This window comes from Melospiza melodia, chromosome 10, assembly GCF_035770615.1.
Source record: "Melospiza melodia melodia isolate bMelMel2 chromosome 10, bMelMel2.pri, whole genome shotgun sequence".
NCBI lineage: Eukaryota > Metazoa > Chordata > Aves > Passeriformes > Passerellidae > Melospiza > Melospiza melodia.
The window spans coordinates 30,104,113-30,125,167 of record NC_086203.1 but is presented as its reverse complement, the minus strand read 5'-3'; the positions used below and the strand labels follow the sequence as shown (position 1 = coordinate 30,125,167).

General features: G+C 53.3%; 1 protein-coding gene across 1 annotated transcript in view; it reads right to left on the bottom strand.

The window, feature by feature from the left end:
* Positions 1 to 888: 888 nt before the first annotated feature.
* The window catches only part of ITPR1 (inositol 1,4,5-trisphosphate receptor type 1), a 158,693-nt gene continuing 138,526 nt past the window's right edge, over positions 889 to 21,055 (bottom strand). Inside the window, exons 58-61 of the mRNA XM_063165053.1 lie at positions 19,396 to 19,561; positions 18,386 to 18,546; positions 6,392 to 6,553; positions 889 to 2,240 (exon numbers count right to left, since the gene is read on the bottom strand). Of these exons, the coding sequence (XP_063021123.1) occupies positions 2,151 to 2,240; positions 6,392 to 6,553; positions 18,386 to 18,546; positions 19,396 to 19,561 (579 nt within the window). The 3' untranslated portion in view covers positions 889 to 2,150. The remainder of the gene's footprint in view (positions 2,241 to 6,391; positions 6,554 to 18,385; positions 18,547 to 19,395; positions 19,562 to 21,055) is intronic.

Below are 21,055 nucleotides of genomic sequence, written 5' to 3'. Positions count from 1 at the left end.
CCAGTGCCCAGCACTCGCTGCTTCTGCCTTTTTAAGGTAAAGATGAAGCAACAGCGCCCATCCTCAGGGGTGCCCTCCCAGGCTGTGCTCAGCCGCCTCCCTCTCACCTGACTGGCAGAGGCTCCGGGAAGCCTGACAAATTTGTGTGTCTGCTTATCCCTGGATGGCAGGAGGGGAAGGAGTGAGTCAGGTACGTGTCTCTGCCGCTCAGGGAAAATGAAATCCTGCTCCTCCACCACGCCGGCGGCAGCCCAGCGCCGCGCTCCCTCTGCACACACCTTGCTGCGGAGGGGAAGGCAGATTTGCCAGGAGATATATATGGAAATACAAGTGATTAAGGAGTCACAATCTCACCGATAAATCTGGCTGGGAGACTGCTGGTCAGGCTGCCCTCCTTCCTCCCTCCCCTCGGGTGCCCTCCTGAAAGCTGAGCTCTCCTGATGACCTGAGCTGGGGACATGCACCCACCTCAGACAGTGTGTGCACTTACCAGATTAAAGATGATTAATTGTACCAGGTAGTTCCTGCTACATCTTAATCAAATACACATAATCAGCAACGCTCCTGTGCACACAATACTTGGAGCTGGAGGGGTTTTTAACTCTCTCCAATGACAGCCACAAACCTGAACTATCAGTGGGGAGAGTGTGAAGTATCCCAGCCCGGAGTGACCGCAGGTGAAGTTCCCTGGGTGCCAGTGCCTCTCACTGCTGGAGGAGGGACATGCTCTGGTTATAAAAAAATCAACCTCTGCTCCTCTGGGCTCTGGGAAAAGCCCCATCCTTACCTGCCAGGCCCCTGTGACACCACATCCCAGGACACCTGTGTGTGACAGAATTGCCACACACCACCTTGGAGGGGACACAAACCACCAGCAGCCTCTGACCGTAGAGTATTTTGCATCATTTATTTAAATACCTATATTTATGCATTTACAAATTTTCATAGCTCTTTCTTTAGCTTTTTTTCATTTTTTTTCCTTTTGTAGACAGTATTGCAGAGAAGTCAGCTTCTGTAAAATGAGGTCCATGTATAAAACTATGCAGCGGATTGGAGGAAAAAAAACCAGCCAAACAACAACCCAACAAGTTTCCTTTCACACTCTGGAGAATCAGAAACCAAAGAAAGTGACCAAATGAAAGGGGGCAGGGAGAGGAAGGGGTGGGACAGAGCAGCCTCAAACCAGTGGCTCTCACACAAGCATTACACACATCAGTGCTCAGCTACAGGACACGTTTCAGTCGGTGCAGTGCCTGTTTGCTAAAGCTTTAGCAGGCACGTAGGTCTCTAATGAAAAAATAGAAGGAGAGGATCCTACACACTGAGAATGCAAAGCCTGGACAGCCTCGGCTCGGTCCTGGGAGACTGCACCGACTCGCCAGCAGTGCATCCTCATTCCAAACTCCATTTTGCATAAAAAGTTCCCTTTAAGAAATCTTAGCATTTAAAAAACCCGGTGTCTGAGCTCTTCTAGCTTCAGTACTCTAAAGAAATCTCTTGAAAAATACCTCCTGCTTTCCTCACTCGGAAGCTTCAAAATAATGTTTTGCTTTAATCGATACCAATCGAACAGCTCACGGAGTCCCAGCATCATCCCTGGGAGGAAGAGGCAACAAATATGGCATTGCAAGATATTTACACACATGGTACAAAAATGTCCAAGGGTATGAAAAAATCACCAGTTACACAATTTTGCAGCAGCCTCATTTACACCTGTAATTTTATACCATTTATTACATTGTACTAACACACCAGATCCAAAGATGTGCACTCCCTTAGGACATTCAGGAGTTCCAAATATATTGTGATTGCATAATTCATATTGCACAATTGTATAAAAACATAAATACTAGCTATTCTATTCTTTTTTTATTTTTAAATACAAAATACATGTCACATAGTCAAATAATCTTTTCAAGTGCAATTCAGGTGCTCTCTTAAGTCCTTCCAAGGAAAAGGCAATTTTGATAGTTTTGGCACAAAGTTTAACCTCTGTCCCGTGCCAACAGTTCTAATCACAATCCACGCGCCCCCAGCTTGATAAGAGTAGCAGTCATATACATCTAAGTATAAAACCAGGGTATTTACAGGATGCACAGAAGGTTCAGGAGCAGCCTCCGGGCCGGGGGTGTTGGGGTGACCCTCCCAGCTCAGGCTGGTTGCTGCTGCAGGTTCACATTCATGGGCGGGGGGTGTCCAAGGAGACCGATGCGCTGCTTCTGCTTCCTCTGCTCTGTCATCTGGAAAATTAACAAGTTTGCTCATTGGGCCCCGGCGCTTCCTGTGCGTCAGCTCGCCCGCCCGAGGGCCTGCTGTGCTTGGCACTGGCTGCAGAGCCCTGGCTACAGCCAGAGCCTGCTCCTGGGGCAGGGGGGACTCCACACTCTGCATGGCCACGAGTGTCTGTGTGCCCAAACACTGCCAGGGACAGCCCAGCAGAGCCTGGGCACTGCCAGGGACGGCTCATCTGTGTGCCTGGGCACTGCTGTGCCAGGGACAGCTCATCTGCGTGCCCAGACACTGCTGTGCCAGGGGAAGCCCAGGAGAACCTGGACACTGCCAGGGACAGCTCATCTGCATGCCCAGACACTGCTGTGCCAGGGACAGCCCTGCAGACCCCAGACACTGCCAGGGACAGCCCAGCAGAGCCTGGGCACTGCTGTGCCAGGGACAGCTCATCTGCGTGCCCAGACACTGCTGTGCCAGGGACAGCCCTGCAGACCCCAGACACTGCCAGGGACAGCCCAGCAGAGCCTGGGCACTGCTGTGCCAGGGACAGCTCATCTGCGTGCCCAGACACTGCTGTGCCAGGGACAGCCCTGCAGACCCCAGACACTGCCAGGGACAGCTCTGCAGAGCCCGGGCATTGCTGTGCCAGGGACAGCCCGTCTGTGTGCCCGGGCATTGCTGTGCCAGGGACAGCCCGGCAGAGCCCAGCAGACAGCAGGAACCGGAGCGGGGAGCAGCCTGCAGAAACCTCCCCTGTCAGGAATTCTCTGTAACCCGTCCAGCAGAGGGGGCGGAAAAGGGGCGAGCCCTGCAGTCAGGCTGGGAATACCCTTGCCTTTGCTGGAAAACACTGAGCACTCCCTGCTCTCATCCCGAGTGAGTCAACAGCCCTCCCCATCTGCCAAGGCAGGGCTTAACCCCCTCACTGCCACACAGCCCAAACTCTGTTATTTAATGAGTGGGAAGCAGATGGGGAATGCTGCTCTCCCGATCGGTGAACTATGAACGGGAAATGGATCACTGGTATTGCTGATATTGAGAAATGGACACAATCCAATGGCTCCACTCTGCTTTTTTAAAACTTTGGGAGGCTTCTGACAAGTTACATAAGCCATGTAAGGAATGGCTCTGGCTGGGCAGGGTCTCAGGAGCGAACAGCTGGGTCCCACAGCTGGATCCCACAGCTGGATGCCACAGCTCCCGCCACGCTGCGGCTGCAGAGGAGCCACAACATGGGATGGCTCACAGGGAATGCCAGCACAGCCTCATCCCTCATTGCCTAGCCCAAGAGAGGCAGAGCTGCTGTCTTCCCTCTCCCCAGGGCTGACCGCAGCCTCCTGAGAACAGGGCACACTTCTGGAATTCTCTCCACAAAAAGCTTCTGACACTTCACAGGGAATGGGAGCAGGAGGAGAGGGGTCTTCCCAGAGCTCCCTGAGCACACACACAACCCACGCCCTGCTGAACCCAAATGTTAAACTGCTGCTAGGATAACCCACAAGTTATGGAAATGCAGAGAGGCCACGAGGACTTGGCTTAAAAATGCCTCTTTACATTAATTATCTTCACTGAGCAAACTGAGAGCACAATTTCACACTGCCAATAAACTGATTCAGAGGGTGCATGGAATAAAAAGGAAAGAAAGAGGAATAAAGAAAAGGGACTGTAGGAGATATTTTTCATGCTGTAGAAAAGGGATTGTGCACCCTGGTGCAGGTGTTTGTAGAAGCTGTGGCTTTAAAAAGGGAAGAATAAAGCAACCAACCATAAATAAGAGGGAGAAATGCAATTTTGGTGTCAATGCAGAACGTTATTAATCCTGCACTACACTTAATGCTGTGTGGAGAGCACAGGGCTGCAGGAGGGAGCAACTTATTGCCATCACATTTACTGGAGAGTGAATCTCCTGCAAAAGCTTTCCAGTGACAGCACACCTGGGCTAACAGGCCATAAAAGCCAGGCACAGCAAATCCCCAGGGAGCTGCCAGCCCTGGAATTGTGCTGCCAGGACCCAAACACTGCCCAGGGGTTCAGCTGAGCCAGGCTGGGCTCCCCAGTAATGCCTGGGCCTGACAGAGGCAGCCTGGCTCCAAAGCTTGTGGTGAGCTGGAGTCCAGCTGGGGCAGGAGCAGATCCCCACTGGACACGGCCCCTGCCTGTGCCTGTCCCCCTGAGCCACACCTGGAGCCCAGGGGGTGTCCCCAAACAGGGTCTGTCCCCAGGAGGGATGCTGGAACTCTGGGAAGGATTTCTGGGTGATTACATCTAATCCCCTGCTGCTGCAGACAATTATGGTGCAATCTTTTCACACAGAATTAAAGTGATCAGGATTTTAATGGCTCTTGGTGCACTTTGGGGAAGCAGGCAGGCTGGAGCTCGGCTTCTAATAATTAGAGTCTCCAGAAACCTAACAAGCTTGAAGAGCAAATGAATGAGAGGTTTTCCCTTTATTTAATTACAAGAAAATAAATACAAATAAGAATTCCCTGAGTTAGTTCCTTTCCTGGAGACAGTGCCTGATCAGGAGGAGGGATATACTGGCTTTGTCACATAATTGGAGCATCCTGCATCTTCAGCAGGACTCTCAATAATGGTACTTAGGGGAATTCCTAAAAGCTATCACCACACTAATGAAGCTGGTTTCCTCTCTTGCTTTTACAGTCAAATAGCTCTCTAAAAGCTAAACTCTTCATTCTTGTTGTCACAAAGAGCAAGGAGAGGTTTTAGTGCTTGGTCAGCCAAGAGGGCTGCGAGCTTCAGAAGGAAGAAATGTGTCGTGAGGCTGTGGCCATGGGGAGCTCCTGTGCCTGCACCTGGAGTCAGAGCCTTCGGCAGGGACACCCAGGACACACGGGCAGGGCCATTGCTCCCAGGCTAAACAGCCAAACCACTGCCCAGCACGAATTAAAGCCCAGACAAAAGAGCAACTGCCTCTGCCCTCCATCCTCAGACCAAGTGGAGCAAGGGGCTCTGTGGCACCGTGCCTGAGCACTAATTACAGCCCTGGGCAGCGAGGCTGTCAGCTCCCGGGCCCCCAATTAATCCCTTCCTTGCCTCCACAGGGTGCTGGGGACAGGGCCCAGCTGCAGAGCGTGACTGGGAGGCAGGAGCTGATCTCAGTGCTGGCTGCCAGGGCTCCTGACACAGCAGAGCTGCGTGGAGACACCCAGGCAGGCCAGCAGAGCTGGGCAGCAGGGATGGCACTGGTGCTGGGACAGGAACTGCTCCATCCACCACCCAGGTGCAAGTCAGCAATTCATCTCAGCCAGTGCCAGTACCTGCATCAATTCACTAATTGAACCACCTGGCTCAGGTTATTAATGCACAGAGATAAGCAGGCACCACAAACAGCTCCTGGCAGCACAGGCGGCAGCGCTTTCCTTCCCCGCTCCCTCCAGTCAGGCTGGGATCCCTGGGGACAGCACCAGCTGAAGCCCTGCTGCCTCTGTCCTTCACAAAACCATTGCTGGGCTGGGCACCAGCCCACGACAACCTCGAGCCCAGCCAGGGCAGAAGGCACCCAGCTCTTGCTGCAGAGAAGCTGCTGCAGCAGAAGAACCCTGCGAGGTCTGTGGAGCGCTCGCTGGCTCACAGCAGCAGCAGCAGCAGCAGCAGCGTGTGGTGCAGAGCAAACCCTCCTGGGATGTGTGAGCTGCAGGCTGGGGGTGGCAGCAGCCAAATCTCATCTGCTCAGCAGCACAGCCGCAGCGCAGAGAGACCAGCACCACCAGCAACCACTCGAGGCTCCTCCAGTGCTCTCGGTGGGTTTTGAGGTGCACAGGGTGACACAGCCCTGGTGTCAGTGTCACACCCTCTGGCTGACAGGATCACACTCAGCTCTTGGGGTTAAAACCCCAAACAACAACAACAACACCACCCGCAGGCTCCCTGCCCCAGCCAGGACTGATTGAAGTTAACTCTGGCGATGTTTTTAACACGAGTTTTCCCTTTCTGATGTGGCCACTCTGGAACTCACCAGCTGGGCCAGCACCAGGCAGGTCAGCTGGAGCACGGGGCTCTGGAGGGACTCTGGTTTGTCACTGCTTTCCTACCCACGAGCCACTCTGGGAAGCTCTCCCCGGGGTCTGGAGAAGCTGTGGAGCTGCAGGAGGGGCTGGCAGGAGCCTGTGCTGCCCCATCACGGTGTGTGCCTGCTCCTTACCTGATCCTTGAGCTCTGACAGCTGCCCAGAGAGGTTGGTCACGAGCTTCATGGTGGACTCCAGCTTCTCCTGCAGGTTCCTCAGCTCGTTCTGCTCTCCCTCCGAGTCGCTGCTGACCAGTGACATGGCCCTCATGCGGGGGAACCAGTCCAGGTTTCTCTCCTGAGGGGCACACAGCAGGGCACAATTAGCGTTTGCCACCTGAAAACCTGCCCCCAGAGCACGGGACATTCCTCCATGCAGCAGCTCTGTTCTTATCTGTAGCTATCTGCACTTATCTGCATTTGCATCTCACTGGAAAGTTTGCAAAGTGCCAGCCCGAGGCACTGCTGGGAATTGGGGCTGCTCACTTTGGGTTTCCTCTCCAGCCGCTTGCTGTCCCCAGCCCTTGCTCCCTCACACACACCTCAGCATAAATGCACAACCACTGGACATTAAACCAGCCCAGATTTCACATCTGGACAAGCACTTCCCAGTGCTAGAAACCTGCTGCCATCTCACTGTCTTTCAAATTGTATTTGAGGAAGATTTTCTGCTTTTTTGGTCAAGCAAAGCTTGGCTGTGCTCTCTGACAAAAGAAACCAAGTTCTGGAAATTCTTCCATAGCTGAGATACTTCCTTTTTAATGAAAAAGAAAATCCTATTTTGACTGTCTGGTTCAGGCTAAAATGAGGGGCAGATACATTACAAAGCACTGCCTGTAGAGCTTTCCCTCAGCCACACAAAGTCTCTCATGGTCCATGTTTAAGTTGCAGTCAGGAATGTCACCAGACACAGCAATGCCACCGGACACAGGAATGTCACTAGACACAGCAATGCCACTGGATGCAGCAATGCCACTGCACACAGCAATGCCACCGGACACAGCAATGCCACTGGACACAGGAATGCCACCGAACGCAGCAATGTCACTGCACACAGGAATGTCACCGGACACAGCAATGCCACCGGACACAGGAATGTCACTGGACACAGGAATGTCACTGGACACAGCAATGCCACTGGACACAGCAATGCCACTGGACACAGCAATGCCACTGGACACAGGAATGTCACCGGACACAGCAATGCCACTGGACACAGCAATGCCACTGGACACAGGAATGTCACTGGACACAGCAATGCCACTGGACACAGCAATGCCACTGGACACAGCAATGCCACCGGACACAGGAATGTCACTGGACACAGCAATGCCACTGGACACAGCAATGCCACCGGACACAGCAATGCCACTGGACACAGCAATGCCACTGGACACAGCAATGCCACCGGACACAGGAATGTCACTGGACACAGCAATGCCACTGGACACAGCAATACCACCGGACACACACTCAGCCTGAGAAGCCTGTACAGACTCACACAGGCACTCGGGTACTCGCCAGAGATGTTAAAAATAAAGGCAGGAGCGGAACAGAAAGCCGCAAAAGAGGAGGAGGGGTGCACCCCACGTCCTGACACCTTACACTTCAACATCAAACTGGTTTCCCATCCAGTCTGGTTCTCCCCCCACGCTGGAGATATGCTCTGACATGGAAGCTGAACTCGGGCTGGCTGAGGTGAGGTGTGTGTGCTCTCACAGGTGACACAGCCGGGGAGCTCTGAACACACCAGCCACGCTGAAGGGAGACTGCATTGACACCAAGGAATGCTCTTAATCAAAAATCAATCAGCACTGCTGATTAACAGCGACCAAAGCTCACCCCACTGGCTGGCCAGGCTCTTCTCTGAGCTCCCAGCTCATTTTCAAAGCAGCACTGCAAACTCCTGCCTTTTTGTCATTCCCTGCCCGAATCTCCAGCTCCAAGCCTTCCCTCCATGCTCCCCCTCGTTCCCAGGAGCATCCATCCTGCTTAATCAGGGCTGTGCACCTCTACAGAGAGCTCCAGTCACATCCTCTCTGCAATTCAGATGTGGTGCCAAGACTCATCAGCTTAAATTAGCTGTCTCTGATGTGCCTGGAGTTTCCTTTTGCCAGGATGAGAAGGCAGAAAGCAGAAAGCAGGCCCTTTCCCATGCAGGCACCACAGCATTCCCACGTGATGCAGAACTGCCAGGAAGGCTGTTTGCTCCTGATCTCTGTTTACAGGGCAGATGGTTTCAGCTAATAAAAGGGAAAAAAAAATCTATGTACAAAAAAAAATATGCCTTTACCAAGACAAGTGCCAAAATATTTAGGACTTTAGGGAACGGCAGCCCCACAATTAAGGTTTAATAGCAGGAACAGGCAGCACTGCACTGTGTTCTTCCAGCTGTAGTAAAAGGCTCATTAGGGAGGAGGGGGCAGCTCAGCATTTGTGCTCAGGTCCAGCATCTCCCACCCAGGGAAAACCAACAACACCAACTGCACTTCCCCCTGCTCCTCCAGGGAAGAAACAAGGGCAGAGGATGAGGAAAATTGGACTAAAATGCAATTTATATTTGCAGGATTGCCTGGAGCCCCAGATCCATGTCCTGAGGTTTCCAGGCAGACACAGGAGCCCTGAAGCTCCTGCCTGCCCCATTCTTGCTCCAGAAACATTCTCCTTATTCCCAAAAATGTTTCTAAGGCCATCCCCAGAGTGTTCCCAGGCCCCATCCTTGAGAAGGATGAAAGGGATGAGGGAAGCACCAACTTTCCCTGTCTGCAGTGTTTCATAACAAATACCCCAAGCACTTTCCAACATCACTCTGCAATTGCAGCCAGCGCTGCAGCTGCTGCAGAGGCTGTGACTTGATCCTTCCAGGCCCAGAAGGTGAAATCAAACAGCACCCACAGCTTCTGCAGCCTGCTCAGAGCCTGCAAGCTCGCTGAAAGCCCCAGCCCTCAAAGTCAGGAAATCTTGGCTTTGATTTGAACAAAACCAACAAAGCACCTCTAGTTCTCATGTCAGGTTGAAAGACGAAAACCAAGCTGTGAACTTCAGAGGCTGAGGACAAGGAGACACAGCCCTGGGGGTGTCTGAGCTCACACTTCAGCTGGAACTGGCACTGCCCCCCCTGGAAAGGGTTAATGGGCACTGGAAATTCCCTGTGCAGGGACAGCTCAGCAAGGACCTGGACATCCCTGCCCACCCTGACTGGGCTGCACTGCTGTGCCTCCCCACTGCACAGCTGGCAGCACCACGCTAACCCAGCACTGATCTGGGCACGTCCAGCTGGCACCCAGCAGGAAACAGGGGGTGTCCACCCAAACCGGCTGGGAAAGCACAGGAGAGGTGCAGACACATCCCTGTGGGGGCACCAGGCAGTGCTGCTGGCCAGGCTGGGCCGGCACTCACAGAGAGGACAGAGGGGAGCTGCCAGCACGGCAGGACTCAGCTCTGCCTTCCGCACACACTCTGGATTTCCCTGGAAACCTTGAGCCTGCTCCTGAGCCCCCCCAGCCCCGCAGAGAGGAGCTGGATGTGACCAGGCTGCTGACACACAGCCTGGCCTGTCCCTGCTGGGAGCGTGGGGGTGTTTGCTTTCAAATAAATAAATATTTAAGCAGGGCCAGCACCAACGGCACGGAGCAGGAATGCTGAAAGGTCAGGGCACGGTGATCCTGCTGGGCCAGCCTGGCTCCCAGCACTGCCACGCAGGGGTCAATAAAAGATTTATATCTCCACGATCCAGTTTCTGCTGAACTTCAGCTCAGCCCTGGGGTGCCTTTAAAGGCACAGCTTCACGTCCATCCTGGGGCTTTGGAGGCGTTGCAGAGGCACAGAGTGAGCCTGGAGGGGAGAGGCTGCCCGAGCTCCTGTGCAGCTGCTGGCACCCACACACCAACGATGCCCTCAGCACCCTCTGCCCTGGCATCCTGGGGTACACTCTGCTCTTCTTCCCTTCCCAGGATCCAGCGTTCACTGTGCTCCCCATTCCCAGTATCCAGGGTACCCCAGCTCCCCATTCCCAGTATCCCAGGGTACCCCAGCTCCCCATTGCCAGTATCCAGGGTACTCTCAGCTCTCCATTCCCAGGGTACCCCAGCTCCCCATTCCCAGTATCCCCTTAGCTCCCCATTCCCAGTATCCACGGTACCCCAGCTCCCCATTCCCAGGGTAGCCCAGCTCCCTATTCGCAGTATCCAGGGTACCCCAGCTCCCCACTCCCAGCCCAGCCCATCCGTGCTGCAGCAGCCGGAGCCAGCGCGGCGCTGCCGGAAGCGGGCTGACCACAAGCGCTGGGTTTCTGGGTTTCGGGCCGCAGCTCTTTTCTAGGTAAAGTTGGAAAAGTCCCTGCTGTGAGGGCAGCAGCAGGGGCGCTGCCATGCCCTGGGAAGGCAGAGGAAGCGCTGCTGCCATTCATTCTGAGAAGCGCCGGCTCCTCCTGCCTTTCTGCTGAAGAGTGCTTCTGAGAAAGGCTGGGAGGCGACCTCAGCGCGGGCTGTGCCGGCAGAGGCACCGTCCTGCTCCTCCTGGGCAAGGAATGGCAGCTCGTGGCAGGGAGGGGGGCTCTGCTCGCCCCAAGGACTCCCCACTCCTCTCCAGGGTCCCCGTGTACCCTGTGCCTCAGAGTTATGGGTGCTGAAGGGCTGATTCAGCCCTCTCCAAAATAAATCCCCACAGCTGCCACCAAAGGGCTGCCCAGCAGCATCGCTTACAGAATCACGGAATTATTTTGCTTGGAAAAAACCTCCAAAAACCTCCAAAACCCTCACCAAGTCCGAGCTGTGCCCCATCCCCACCCAGCCCAGAGCACTGAGTGCCACGTCCAGTTGTTTCTTGAACACAAGCAGGGAAAGGCAGCAGCAGCAAATTTCAGTTTCTGTCATGGGAAGTTAAAAATCAGACCCACACAGCTACAAAAGAGCTCTGTGAAGCACTCTGAAAACGCATCTGTTTGTTTGTGGTGACATGGGACTCCTCTTGGGTCTTTCTTGAGCTTCCTGGAAAAATCCCCACATCAGGTTCTGTCTCTGCACCATCACTTCTTCCACACCGAGCTGCACTGCTCCCCTCCATGAAAACCAGCACTTGATGGTGTCTCCCCCCTCCACACTCAGAACACATTCTCAATCCTCACAAGGCCCGTGTTGTCCCACAGGAGGCTGACAACGCAAGGTTCAGGGTGCAATAACTAATTATTTCCTTTTCTCTGTTCAATACCCAGGTGGCACTCGGGCTGGCACAGAGCAGCGAGCCTGGAGCACAGACACCATTCCCAAAGGTGCAGGATGACCACGGCCCTACCCCGGGACAGCTCTGCTGTGGGTGAGTGCCTGGAGCCCGGCTGAGCACCCCCAGCCCGATGGACCGTGGGGACAGGGCTCCTGAGGGCCATGTGCTGGGCAGGAGCAGCGATTCCCCAGAGGGGCTGAGCTGCACGCTGCTGGCAGGGGCTGCTGGCACCCACATCCTCTTGCACAAGGGCCAGCGGGGTCAGGGGATGACTCAGGGCCGGCCTCACCCAGCCCGGGGCCACCTCAGCACGCTCGGCCCCAGGGGCTTTCTGGTGCCAGGGTTTGTGCTCCCGGTGCTGGATGTGTCCCCAGTGCTGGTTTGTGTTGTGCGCCCCGTGCTGGTTTGTGCTCCCCGTGTGCCACCCCAGGGTTTGTGCTCCCTGTGCTGGTTTGTGCTCCCCGTGTGTCACCCCAGGGTTTGTGTCCCCAGCGCTGGTTTGTGTTGTGCGCCCCGTGCTGGTTTGTGTTCCCCGTGTGCCACCCCAGGGTCTGTGCTCCCCGTGCTGGTTTGTGTTGTGTTCCCAGTGCTGGTTTGTTCTCTCAGTGCTGGTCTGTGCTCCCCGTGTGCCACCCCAGGGTTTGTGCTCCCTGTGCTGGTTTGTGCTCCCAGTGTGTCACCCCAGGGTTTGTGTTCCCCGTGTGTCACCCCAGGGTTTGTGTTCCCCGTGTGTCACCCCAGGGTTTGTGCTCCCTGTGCTGGTTTGTGCTCCCAGTGTGTCACCCCAGGGTCTGTGCTCCCCGTGCTGGTTTGTGTTGTGTTCCCAGTGCTGGTTTGTTCTCTCAGTGCTGGTCTGTGCTCCCCGTGTGCCACCCCAGGGTTTCCAGGCAGGAGCCTTCCCCCTCTCCACACGCACCCACCCTGGCAGCTGTCTGGGATCCTCCCAAAGCCAGCACAGCACGTTATGCAAACATCCATTCCCCAGAACTGCCCCCAAGCCTTTCCTTCTGCTTTCATCCACCCAGGCCTTGCTCACACACACGCTCAGCCCAAGGGGAACCTTTGCCTGGTCAGCTGGGATGCCAACCCAGCATTCCCAGCATGGATATATATATATATATATATATATATATATTTCCAGGTGGTTTACCCGGGAAAATCAAGCACTGGCTTGGAAGGGATCTTAAAGCTCATCTTGTTCCACCCCCTGCCATGGGCAGGGACACCTTCCACAGTCCCAGGGGGCTCCAAGCACTGCCCAAGCTGCCCTTGGGCCCTGCCAGGGATGGGGAAGGCACAGCTGCTCTGGGCAGCCTCTGCCGGAGCTGGGGAAGGTGAGGCTGACCATTCCTTTCTCCCAGTGGTGCCGGAGCTGGGGAAGGTGAGGCTGACCATTCCTTTCTCCCGGTGGTGCCGGAGCTGGGGAAGGTGAGGCTGACCATTCCTTTCTCCCGGTGGTGCCGGAGCTGGGGAAGGTGAGGCTGACCATTCCTTTCTCCCAGTGCAGCTCCCGGGCTGCACCAAGGGCGGATGGAACACGTTCCTCCCCTGCGAGCACAGAGCTCAGCCGTGCCTATGACACAGTGTTTCCAGCAGCCCAGGGCCCGCTGCCAAGCACTCCGGGCTCTCCCAAGCCTCTGCCACGATTTCTTCATTAACCCTGCAATTATATTGGCTAACTCTGGCCAGCTATCTCAAGATGCAGCTTGTTGGGAAGTTACCACCAAACAAAGCACTGTCAGCTCCAGGTCACATCCTGACCTCCTCGGTCTTCCTCCTCCTCCTCCTCTCCCAGCTTGCACCAGCAGCACGGTGACTGGTAGCCCCAAAACCCCAATTTCCTCATCTGTAACCCAGTCATTTGCACGGGCTGCTCACCCCTGTGTCTGCAGCTGCTTTGCTCAATATTGATATGACAAATCTCTCCTATTTGACTCTGCCTGAAGTACAGGATTTCCAGGCACGAGTGACAGATGAACATAACCACGTTTCCAACACTTTCTCAGACTGCAATTTCGTGTCCATATGTCTTTCAAGAGTGCTGCAATCATTAAGGGCCTTTTGGAATGCTTTGGGTTGGAAGTGTCCTGGTGTGCCCTCGTCATTCCCGGGGTGCTGCAGTGCCAAGCCAGTCCTGGCCATCTGCAGCTGAACTGGGAGAGCCTGGGACACTCCTCAAAGCCACCACCACTGCTGAACGCCACCTTCCTGCTGGGGTTCAGAGCACAGAGAGTGTCCCTGCTGGATAACTCCCCGGGAAAGGCTTCAAGTCACACCTGCACTTCTGAAAGGAGGCGATTTAAAGGCCTGACACTGATGGAGTCTCGTCTTTGCTTACCAGGAGGCTGTGCCTTGGCAGCAGTCACTCAAACCCAGAATCAGAAACACTTTCCTTCACAGGACAGAGCTCAGGACACCAAGGAAAAAGCCCAATAATATACTTAAATCCCCAGCCTTGTACACAGATGTTAGCTAAGGCACAAAGGGAAATCTGTAACCTTCATTCCTATTCCAAATTCCTTTAAGGCTACCTGTGCCATCACTCCTATTTGTAAATGGCTCCTTTTCAATGACAACACAACCCAGATTTGGAACTCAGTGCCCTCGATCATGGAGCTTGGGCAATTGTGCCACCTCTGCCTCATTTCTGCAATAAAGGCTGCTAATGACACAGATCCTGCCTGGATTGAAAACAAAGGGGAACTGCAGGGGCTACTCACAAAGATCCAGGCTAACTGTTCCAAAGCAGCCTTTACTTTTTAATGAGCACATCTGCACGCACGGCCCCTGCCAGCCCAGGCTGCTCGAGGTGCAGAGCAGGGGATGCAGAGTCGGGCATGCAAATATTTGTCTGTGCTGTGACAGCCCATGCAGCTGCCTGCAGACAGCTCAGGAATGCACACAAGCCCCGGTGCCCGTGTGGTTTTCTCCTTAGCGAGCTGCAGAGTGAGAGATGTGACATATTCTAAATGCCTGCACAGAGCCGGCTGTGGCACTGCCCTGCCAGGGCCCCGGTGACAGCTGGGCTGGCAGGGCTGCCCAGGCTGCCACAGCAATGCAGGCAGAGCCCAGACCTCCGGGAGGAATTCTCGAGCCAGGATGGGAAGATAAGACATTTAAATGAACTAATCTGCAGGGAGTTGCACGGAGTTCACATGAGTCATCTGGGTGTGGATGTCAATGTCTGGCCAAGGCGATAAGTGGATCCCCCCACCTCCCACACACAGGGTGTTATTCAGACATCACCTGATCTTCCTGGTGACTGCAGAGCCTCCAGAACCGGGGCCTTTGTTCCTGGGAATCACGGGAGGCACCCTCAGCATCCTTCCCCGTGCTCCCAGCACGGAGCCAGCCCCTGTCTCTGCAGGATGGAGCACACACATAATCCTAACCCTAACCCTAACATCCCAATCCTAACCCTAACCCTAACATCCCTGCTCTGTCCAGCAGAGCTGCACAAACAACCAGGAGCTGAACATCACCTCTGCCACTAAGAGATGCTTCCCACATCCACAGCACTGTCTGTGCCATGAAACTGATATTAGGGGGTGGCTCAGGGCAGGGGCAGCAGGGCAGGGGATGCAGGGCAGGGGATGCAGGGTGGCTCAGGGCAGGGGATGCAGGGCAGGGGATGCAGGGCAGCTCAGGGCAGCAGTGGGGTGTGCACAGCCTCAGCTCCCCCCACCCCAGCCCTGCAGCCCCATTCCTTCCCTGAGCATCCCCAGCCATTCCCAGCACAGATTCCTGAGATAGCCCGAGTTTGACATCATCTGTGGCAGCAGGCACAGCTGCCCTCCTGATGAAAGGCACTATCATCCCTGTTTACAGCAGCAGGAATTCCAGCCTCCATCAGCAGCCTGGACCTGCAGCTACAAGCCCAGGGCAGCCTGGCCCTGCATGGGACTGAACCAAACCAGTCCAGATCCAGAGCCAGCACCAGCCCCAAACTGGTGCCAGAACAGGGCTATGGCAGGGAGAGTGACAGTGGCACAGCAGCACTGCCAGAACAGCTAAGAGATTTCATTTTACAGAATCCCAGACTGGTTTGGGTCAGAAGGGACCTTAAAGCTCATCTCACTGGGCAGGGACACCTCCCACCAGCCCAGGCTGCTCAGGTCAGATCACTGACAGGTTTTTTAATTTTCATTTTTTGATCAGTCTTCAGTGCCCTAAACTCAACTCTATTTCCCAGTGCACCTGTTGACTTCTTTCCTCGTGATGTGTTTGAACTTAATGAGCTTCTGTCTGTGAAGAAACATAAAATTCACTAAGGAATTGTAGTTAATAATTGATTTTCAAGGCTACAATTTCTTTTAATGTGGGGCCAGGATCGTGAAGGGTGCAGGATGAACGCTATGGGCCGGATCCAGCTCTGCCATCCCCAGTTCAGTGGGAATGCCTTTCTACACACATTATTTTCAGACAAGAAAGCATCAAAATTCAAGATCACTCTTAAAGGTGCCTGAATATTCACTAACTGCATAAATGAAATTGTCCAGGATTCTTTTGATACCACAATGCTTCAAATATCCTTAAAGCACTGTACAAGCAGCACTGGAAGCAGCTCACAAACTGACAGTGGATATAATTTAAGTGTCCTAAATTATTTAATTTTTTTCTTTACTGGTCTGTAGTGTCCAGAACAACCCACAAATACTAAATAACAAAGGCAATTTTTAAAACTGTACTTTCTTAATTTTTTTCTCTCATTTACCGAGGGGCAGAAACCCAAGAGCATTCTGCGGGCGTTTTGCTGGGAGTCAGAGCACAGGTGAAACGTTTGAGGCGCGCTCTGCCATCTCCAGGGGCACTTGGAGCACACGATGCCCCTATCCCAGCTCCTGAAATCGGGTCCGGCAGCAGCTGAGCGCTGGTCCCAGCACTGCCAGCCCGGGAGGACGCGCCCCATCTCTGTCACCATCCAAGATGTTACAGTGCCACCTTCAGTCGGAAACACGGGAGGAAAATCCCCTCCAAAGCCAGCCGTGCCCCAAGGGGGCTGCCCGGAGAGCCTGGGGGCTCCTAAGGCGGCGCCTCCACCGGGAATCTCTGCCTTGGCACTCAGGGAATTGATTGAATTTAAAGCTTTCCTCGGTCCCTCACTCTGCGTTCACGGGATTTTGCCCAAGAGGTTGGAGGGTCCCCATCCCTGGCAGTGCCCAAGGCCAGCCTGGAGCACCTGGGACAGTGGAGGTGTCCCTGCCATGGCAGGGGTGGCACTGGATGGGCTTTGAGGTCCCTCCAACCCAAACCAATCTGGGATTCTGTGAGCACAGAAAGCTTGAGGAACACATGAACCAGGCCCCACCCAAATTATCCCTAAAACCACCTTAAATGGGAAAAAACCCACTTCTGGCTCCTCCAGCAGCATCTAAAACAGGTCCGGTATAAAAACACATTCACCATGTTTTACACCCAGATTTCAGGGCAGAAAAGGAAGCTCTAATGTTAAAGGACACCGGGAAGAAATTGATTTTCAGAGTGAGCTTTGCCAAATGGCTGCTCAGGAATCCATGGACTGCAGAGGACTCCAGAGCCAGGGCACAGCAGCCTGAGCCTGGGGCAGGATGGTGCCAGGCACTGAGGTGAAATCCACATTTCCTGCCTGTCCCACACTCCCACAGGTACACCCCACATTCACCAGCCCTCACTGAGCCCTGCTCTCAGATCTTCATTTAAAACTGGCTCATGAAATGCAAACCCCAACTACAGACACATCCAAAGCTCTACCTATGGTTACATAAAATTGCATCTGCATGAGACACTCTGGCTATGCATAATTTATCCCTACTCCCATGCACACACAGTAATTAGCCCTTGCTGACACTTAATGAATGGGAATTCTCATAAAAGTTCTCCAGTTTTTGTGCTTCATGCAAACACATTCAGTGACAAATTTTTGCTTCTTATCTAATCCAAGCCGCTCATCTGAAATAATGAATTGGTTGCCAACTGAAACTTTCTTTAAACTGGTTTTAACAACCACAAAAACACAGCACAAATTCATCTTTGAGAAGCAAAGGCACAACACAAAATTGTCTTTAAGAAGCAAAAGCCCTTCAGAAGTGCAGAGCTCCCCCCTGAAGTCATGCGTGCTGCGGGGGGATAAAGGAAGGGAGCAAAATAATCAGGCAGGCTGGAAAGCAGCAGTGATGCACTTGGTTATCTCACTGTGCTAATCCCCCATCAGGTGACTGCTCACAAGATTGCTTTAAGCCCTCATTACCGAGGGAGAAGCAGGACGGGCGCTTTGGTGACCCCAAAATAACACGTCTGACCTGGGAGAGGGCTCGGGGCACTGCAGAGCCACCCCAGGGAGCTGGAACCCCCAGCAGGTCAGGGAGGGGAGGCACAAAGTGCTCTGCTCTAAAGAAATCACACTGAAATACTGTAAACCAAACAGCTTTTGCTCCCCGGCCAGAAGACACAAATTAGTGACTGGGCTTCGGATGTAATTCCAGGAGCTCTGAACCTGCAGCTTGGCAGAGAGGAGCCTTTTAATTCTCTCATTAAAAGCCCTTCCAATTGAGGAGACATTAATTGTAGATTTTCACAATAATAAGCTCAAATCATATGACAACAAATCCTACAAGTCAGTTGGAGATATTTATACCAGGACAGGTTATAACCTGTTGGTTGTGCTTCAGATACTTCCACCAGCTTGAAAATACTCCCCCTAAATGTGAATTTAAGGCAGAACAGCTTCTCTTCCCCTGATCCAAGCCATGGGGAGTACCTGGCTGTCACCACTCACTGTCACCTCTCCCAGCACACACACAGAGTGCTCTGGAGGCTGGGAAGTCACAGGTACGTTTACAAAATAAATTAAATACAATACAGAGCACTGAAGACAATATTCCACTGGATTGGTCTAATCTAGGGAAATAAAAAAGCAAAACTCCAAACTCACCTTGATCATTTCTGCCACATAACTCTCTGGTCCTGTGTATTCTGTGGAATCTTTGACTTTCACCAAGACAATAAAGCACAAATAGTGCCACATGTTGTGCTCCTCCTTAATGTGCTCTTCAAAGGTCACTGTCTTGTTGTCAAACTTATCTCTCTCCAAGCCTGTGAGAGGACACAGGGAGAACCATGAGTGTTTGCCAGCTGGGGACCAGGGAAATCAGCTCTAGGGCAAAACTGGCTTCTAAAGTCTGCTGCACTTCTGCAAGTCACAGTCATTCTGGAATGGACACTGAATATCAGCATAAAATGTGACAAACACCCAGGGAGAGAAGGAAGGAGAGAGGGAAGGAGAGAAGGAAGGAGGGGAGGGAGGAAGAGAAAGGAGAAAGGAGAAGAGAAAGGAGAGGAAAAAAGGTCAGACAAGAAAGAGAAGAAGAGGAGGAAGAGAAGGAAGAGAGAGTAAAGTGTAACAAGTACTGCTTATATTTATTATACATAACAGAAAAAATACTGGTTAAAAAAAGGCAACAACCCCGTAGCAAGCAGTGAGTTGGGTTTCATAACACCTCTCCTATTTTTGGGCAAACTGATAGCAAAAGCAACGTTTGCTTTGCAGCAAATTTCCAAAGGTTCCCCCATTGGGCTGTGTGTTATGCAACACGGCAGGACCATGTCAGTCAGCCCAGCACCTCCACTCCCAACCTGCTGGTGGGAAAAGCTCCACAGGCACTCCTGGAAGAAATGACTGCTCGTAAAAACCCCTCCTGCTCCCAGAGGAAGCTGCTCTTGGAGGCAGAGGGGAAGCAGAGCTGGAGTCTGGAGGGAAAACGGCATCCAGGGCATTGCCCATCTGCTCCTGCTGCCAGGCTGCAGCGCACGTGGTGCCCAGGAACACGAACTGAGCAATGCCAGCAGGAACAGCAGCAATTCAGGGCTTCTTCCTCTGAGCTTGCAGCTCTCCCTGCCTTACCCAGAGTGACCCCTTCTTGTTAAGGGTGTCTCCACACTTACCGCAAATAAAGCAAGTTGTTTTTAAAATTTCTTCTTTCTTCTGTTTTTCACTCCTTAGATCAGCAAAGGTGTCAATGATCACCCCAAAAATCAGGTTCAGGACGATGATGATGACCATGAAGAAGAACAACAGATCATAGATCACTCTAGCAGCAAAGAGAGGTTCCTGCAAGGTACATTTTGGAATTATTAACAGCCCAATTAGGTACACCTCACCCTTATTACCACCCTGCCCCACACCCCTTTGCCTGAGGTCTCCCCTGTGATGCTCTCCAAGGGGAACTCACAACTCAAAACATTAAATGAAACTAAAATGCAAAAATCACTGAAAGAAAAGCCAAATCAGTCAGCTCCAGTGTGGGATCTCTGCAGAGCTGCTCTTCCTGTGTCCAAGATTTTGGACTTCTCTCACTTTCACAAGAGAAAAACTCTTCTGTCACTCACTGAAGATTGTTCTCACCCCTCCCTGAAGCCCTTCCAAATTACATCCTTATATTAATCTACAGTGTATCAACAGAGGAGCAGTGGGGACCATTAACTTTTTGACTGGAATTTAGTATGATTAATTGCATTTAATAGCCATGTAAGCTGGACCTTTCAGTGCACATTCCACATTTATTGCAGGCCTGAATATCCAAAATATCCAGCCCCCATTTTCACAATCAGGCTGCCAGTCAAGTGCCAAACTTATTATTAAGAATTAAGTAACTTTGAAGGCTAAGTTTAAGAAAAAAACTTTGAAATGTCAGGTAAAACAAAAAAGTGCTGCCCCCAGTGTGGCTTTGGGAGTGACAGCCTGAGCCTCAGATCACAGAACCAGCACAGAATGGTAGAATGCGTGGGATGGGACCCAAAATCCCATCCAGGGACACCTTCCCCTGTCCCAGCTGCTCCAGCCCCAATGTCCAGCCTGGCCTTGGGCACTGCCAGGGATCCAGGGGCAGCCACAGCTGCTCTGGGCACCTGTGCCAGGGCTGCCCACCCTGACAGAATAGAATTTCTTCCTAACTGATGGACACAAAAGCTGAAACAGCAGTCAGAGGGGGAGCCAGAGGGGTGTTATGGAAAATTCCTGCTGCTTATCCTGGTCCTCACTCCGATGACAGCTCCAAACCTCATCATCCTTCCTCCCCCACACTCCCACCAGCCCAGCCTGGTCCCTGTCCTCTCCTCCCTCCCATCTCACACACTGCCTCTCCCCAGGGATGCTGCCCTGGCACCCAGCAGCCAGCACAGCATTCCCTGAGCTCCTCAGGCTCCTCCCTCACTGCTCTGTGCCCATCTCCTTCCTGCAGCTCCTCAGCTCCAGCTCTCACTGCTGCTCCCCCATGCTGCTCTCTGGACAGCCCAGAAGGGATGAGAGCCTGGGAGGGGTGCCTGGAGCGCAGTGGGACCCCAGGGATGTGACCCCAGGGATGTCACCCCCAGGGATGTCTCAGCCCCTCTGATGTGCCCCCAGGGATGTCTCACCCAGGGATGTCTCACCCAGGGATGGCACCCCCAGGGATGGCACCCCCAGGGATGGCACCCCCAGGGATGGCACCCCAGGGATGTCACACCCAGGGATGTCACACCCAAGGATGTCACCCCCAGAGATGTCACCCCCAGAGATGTCTCAGCCCCAGAGATGTCTCAGCCCCAGAGATGTCTCAGCCCCAGA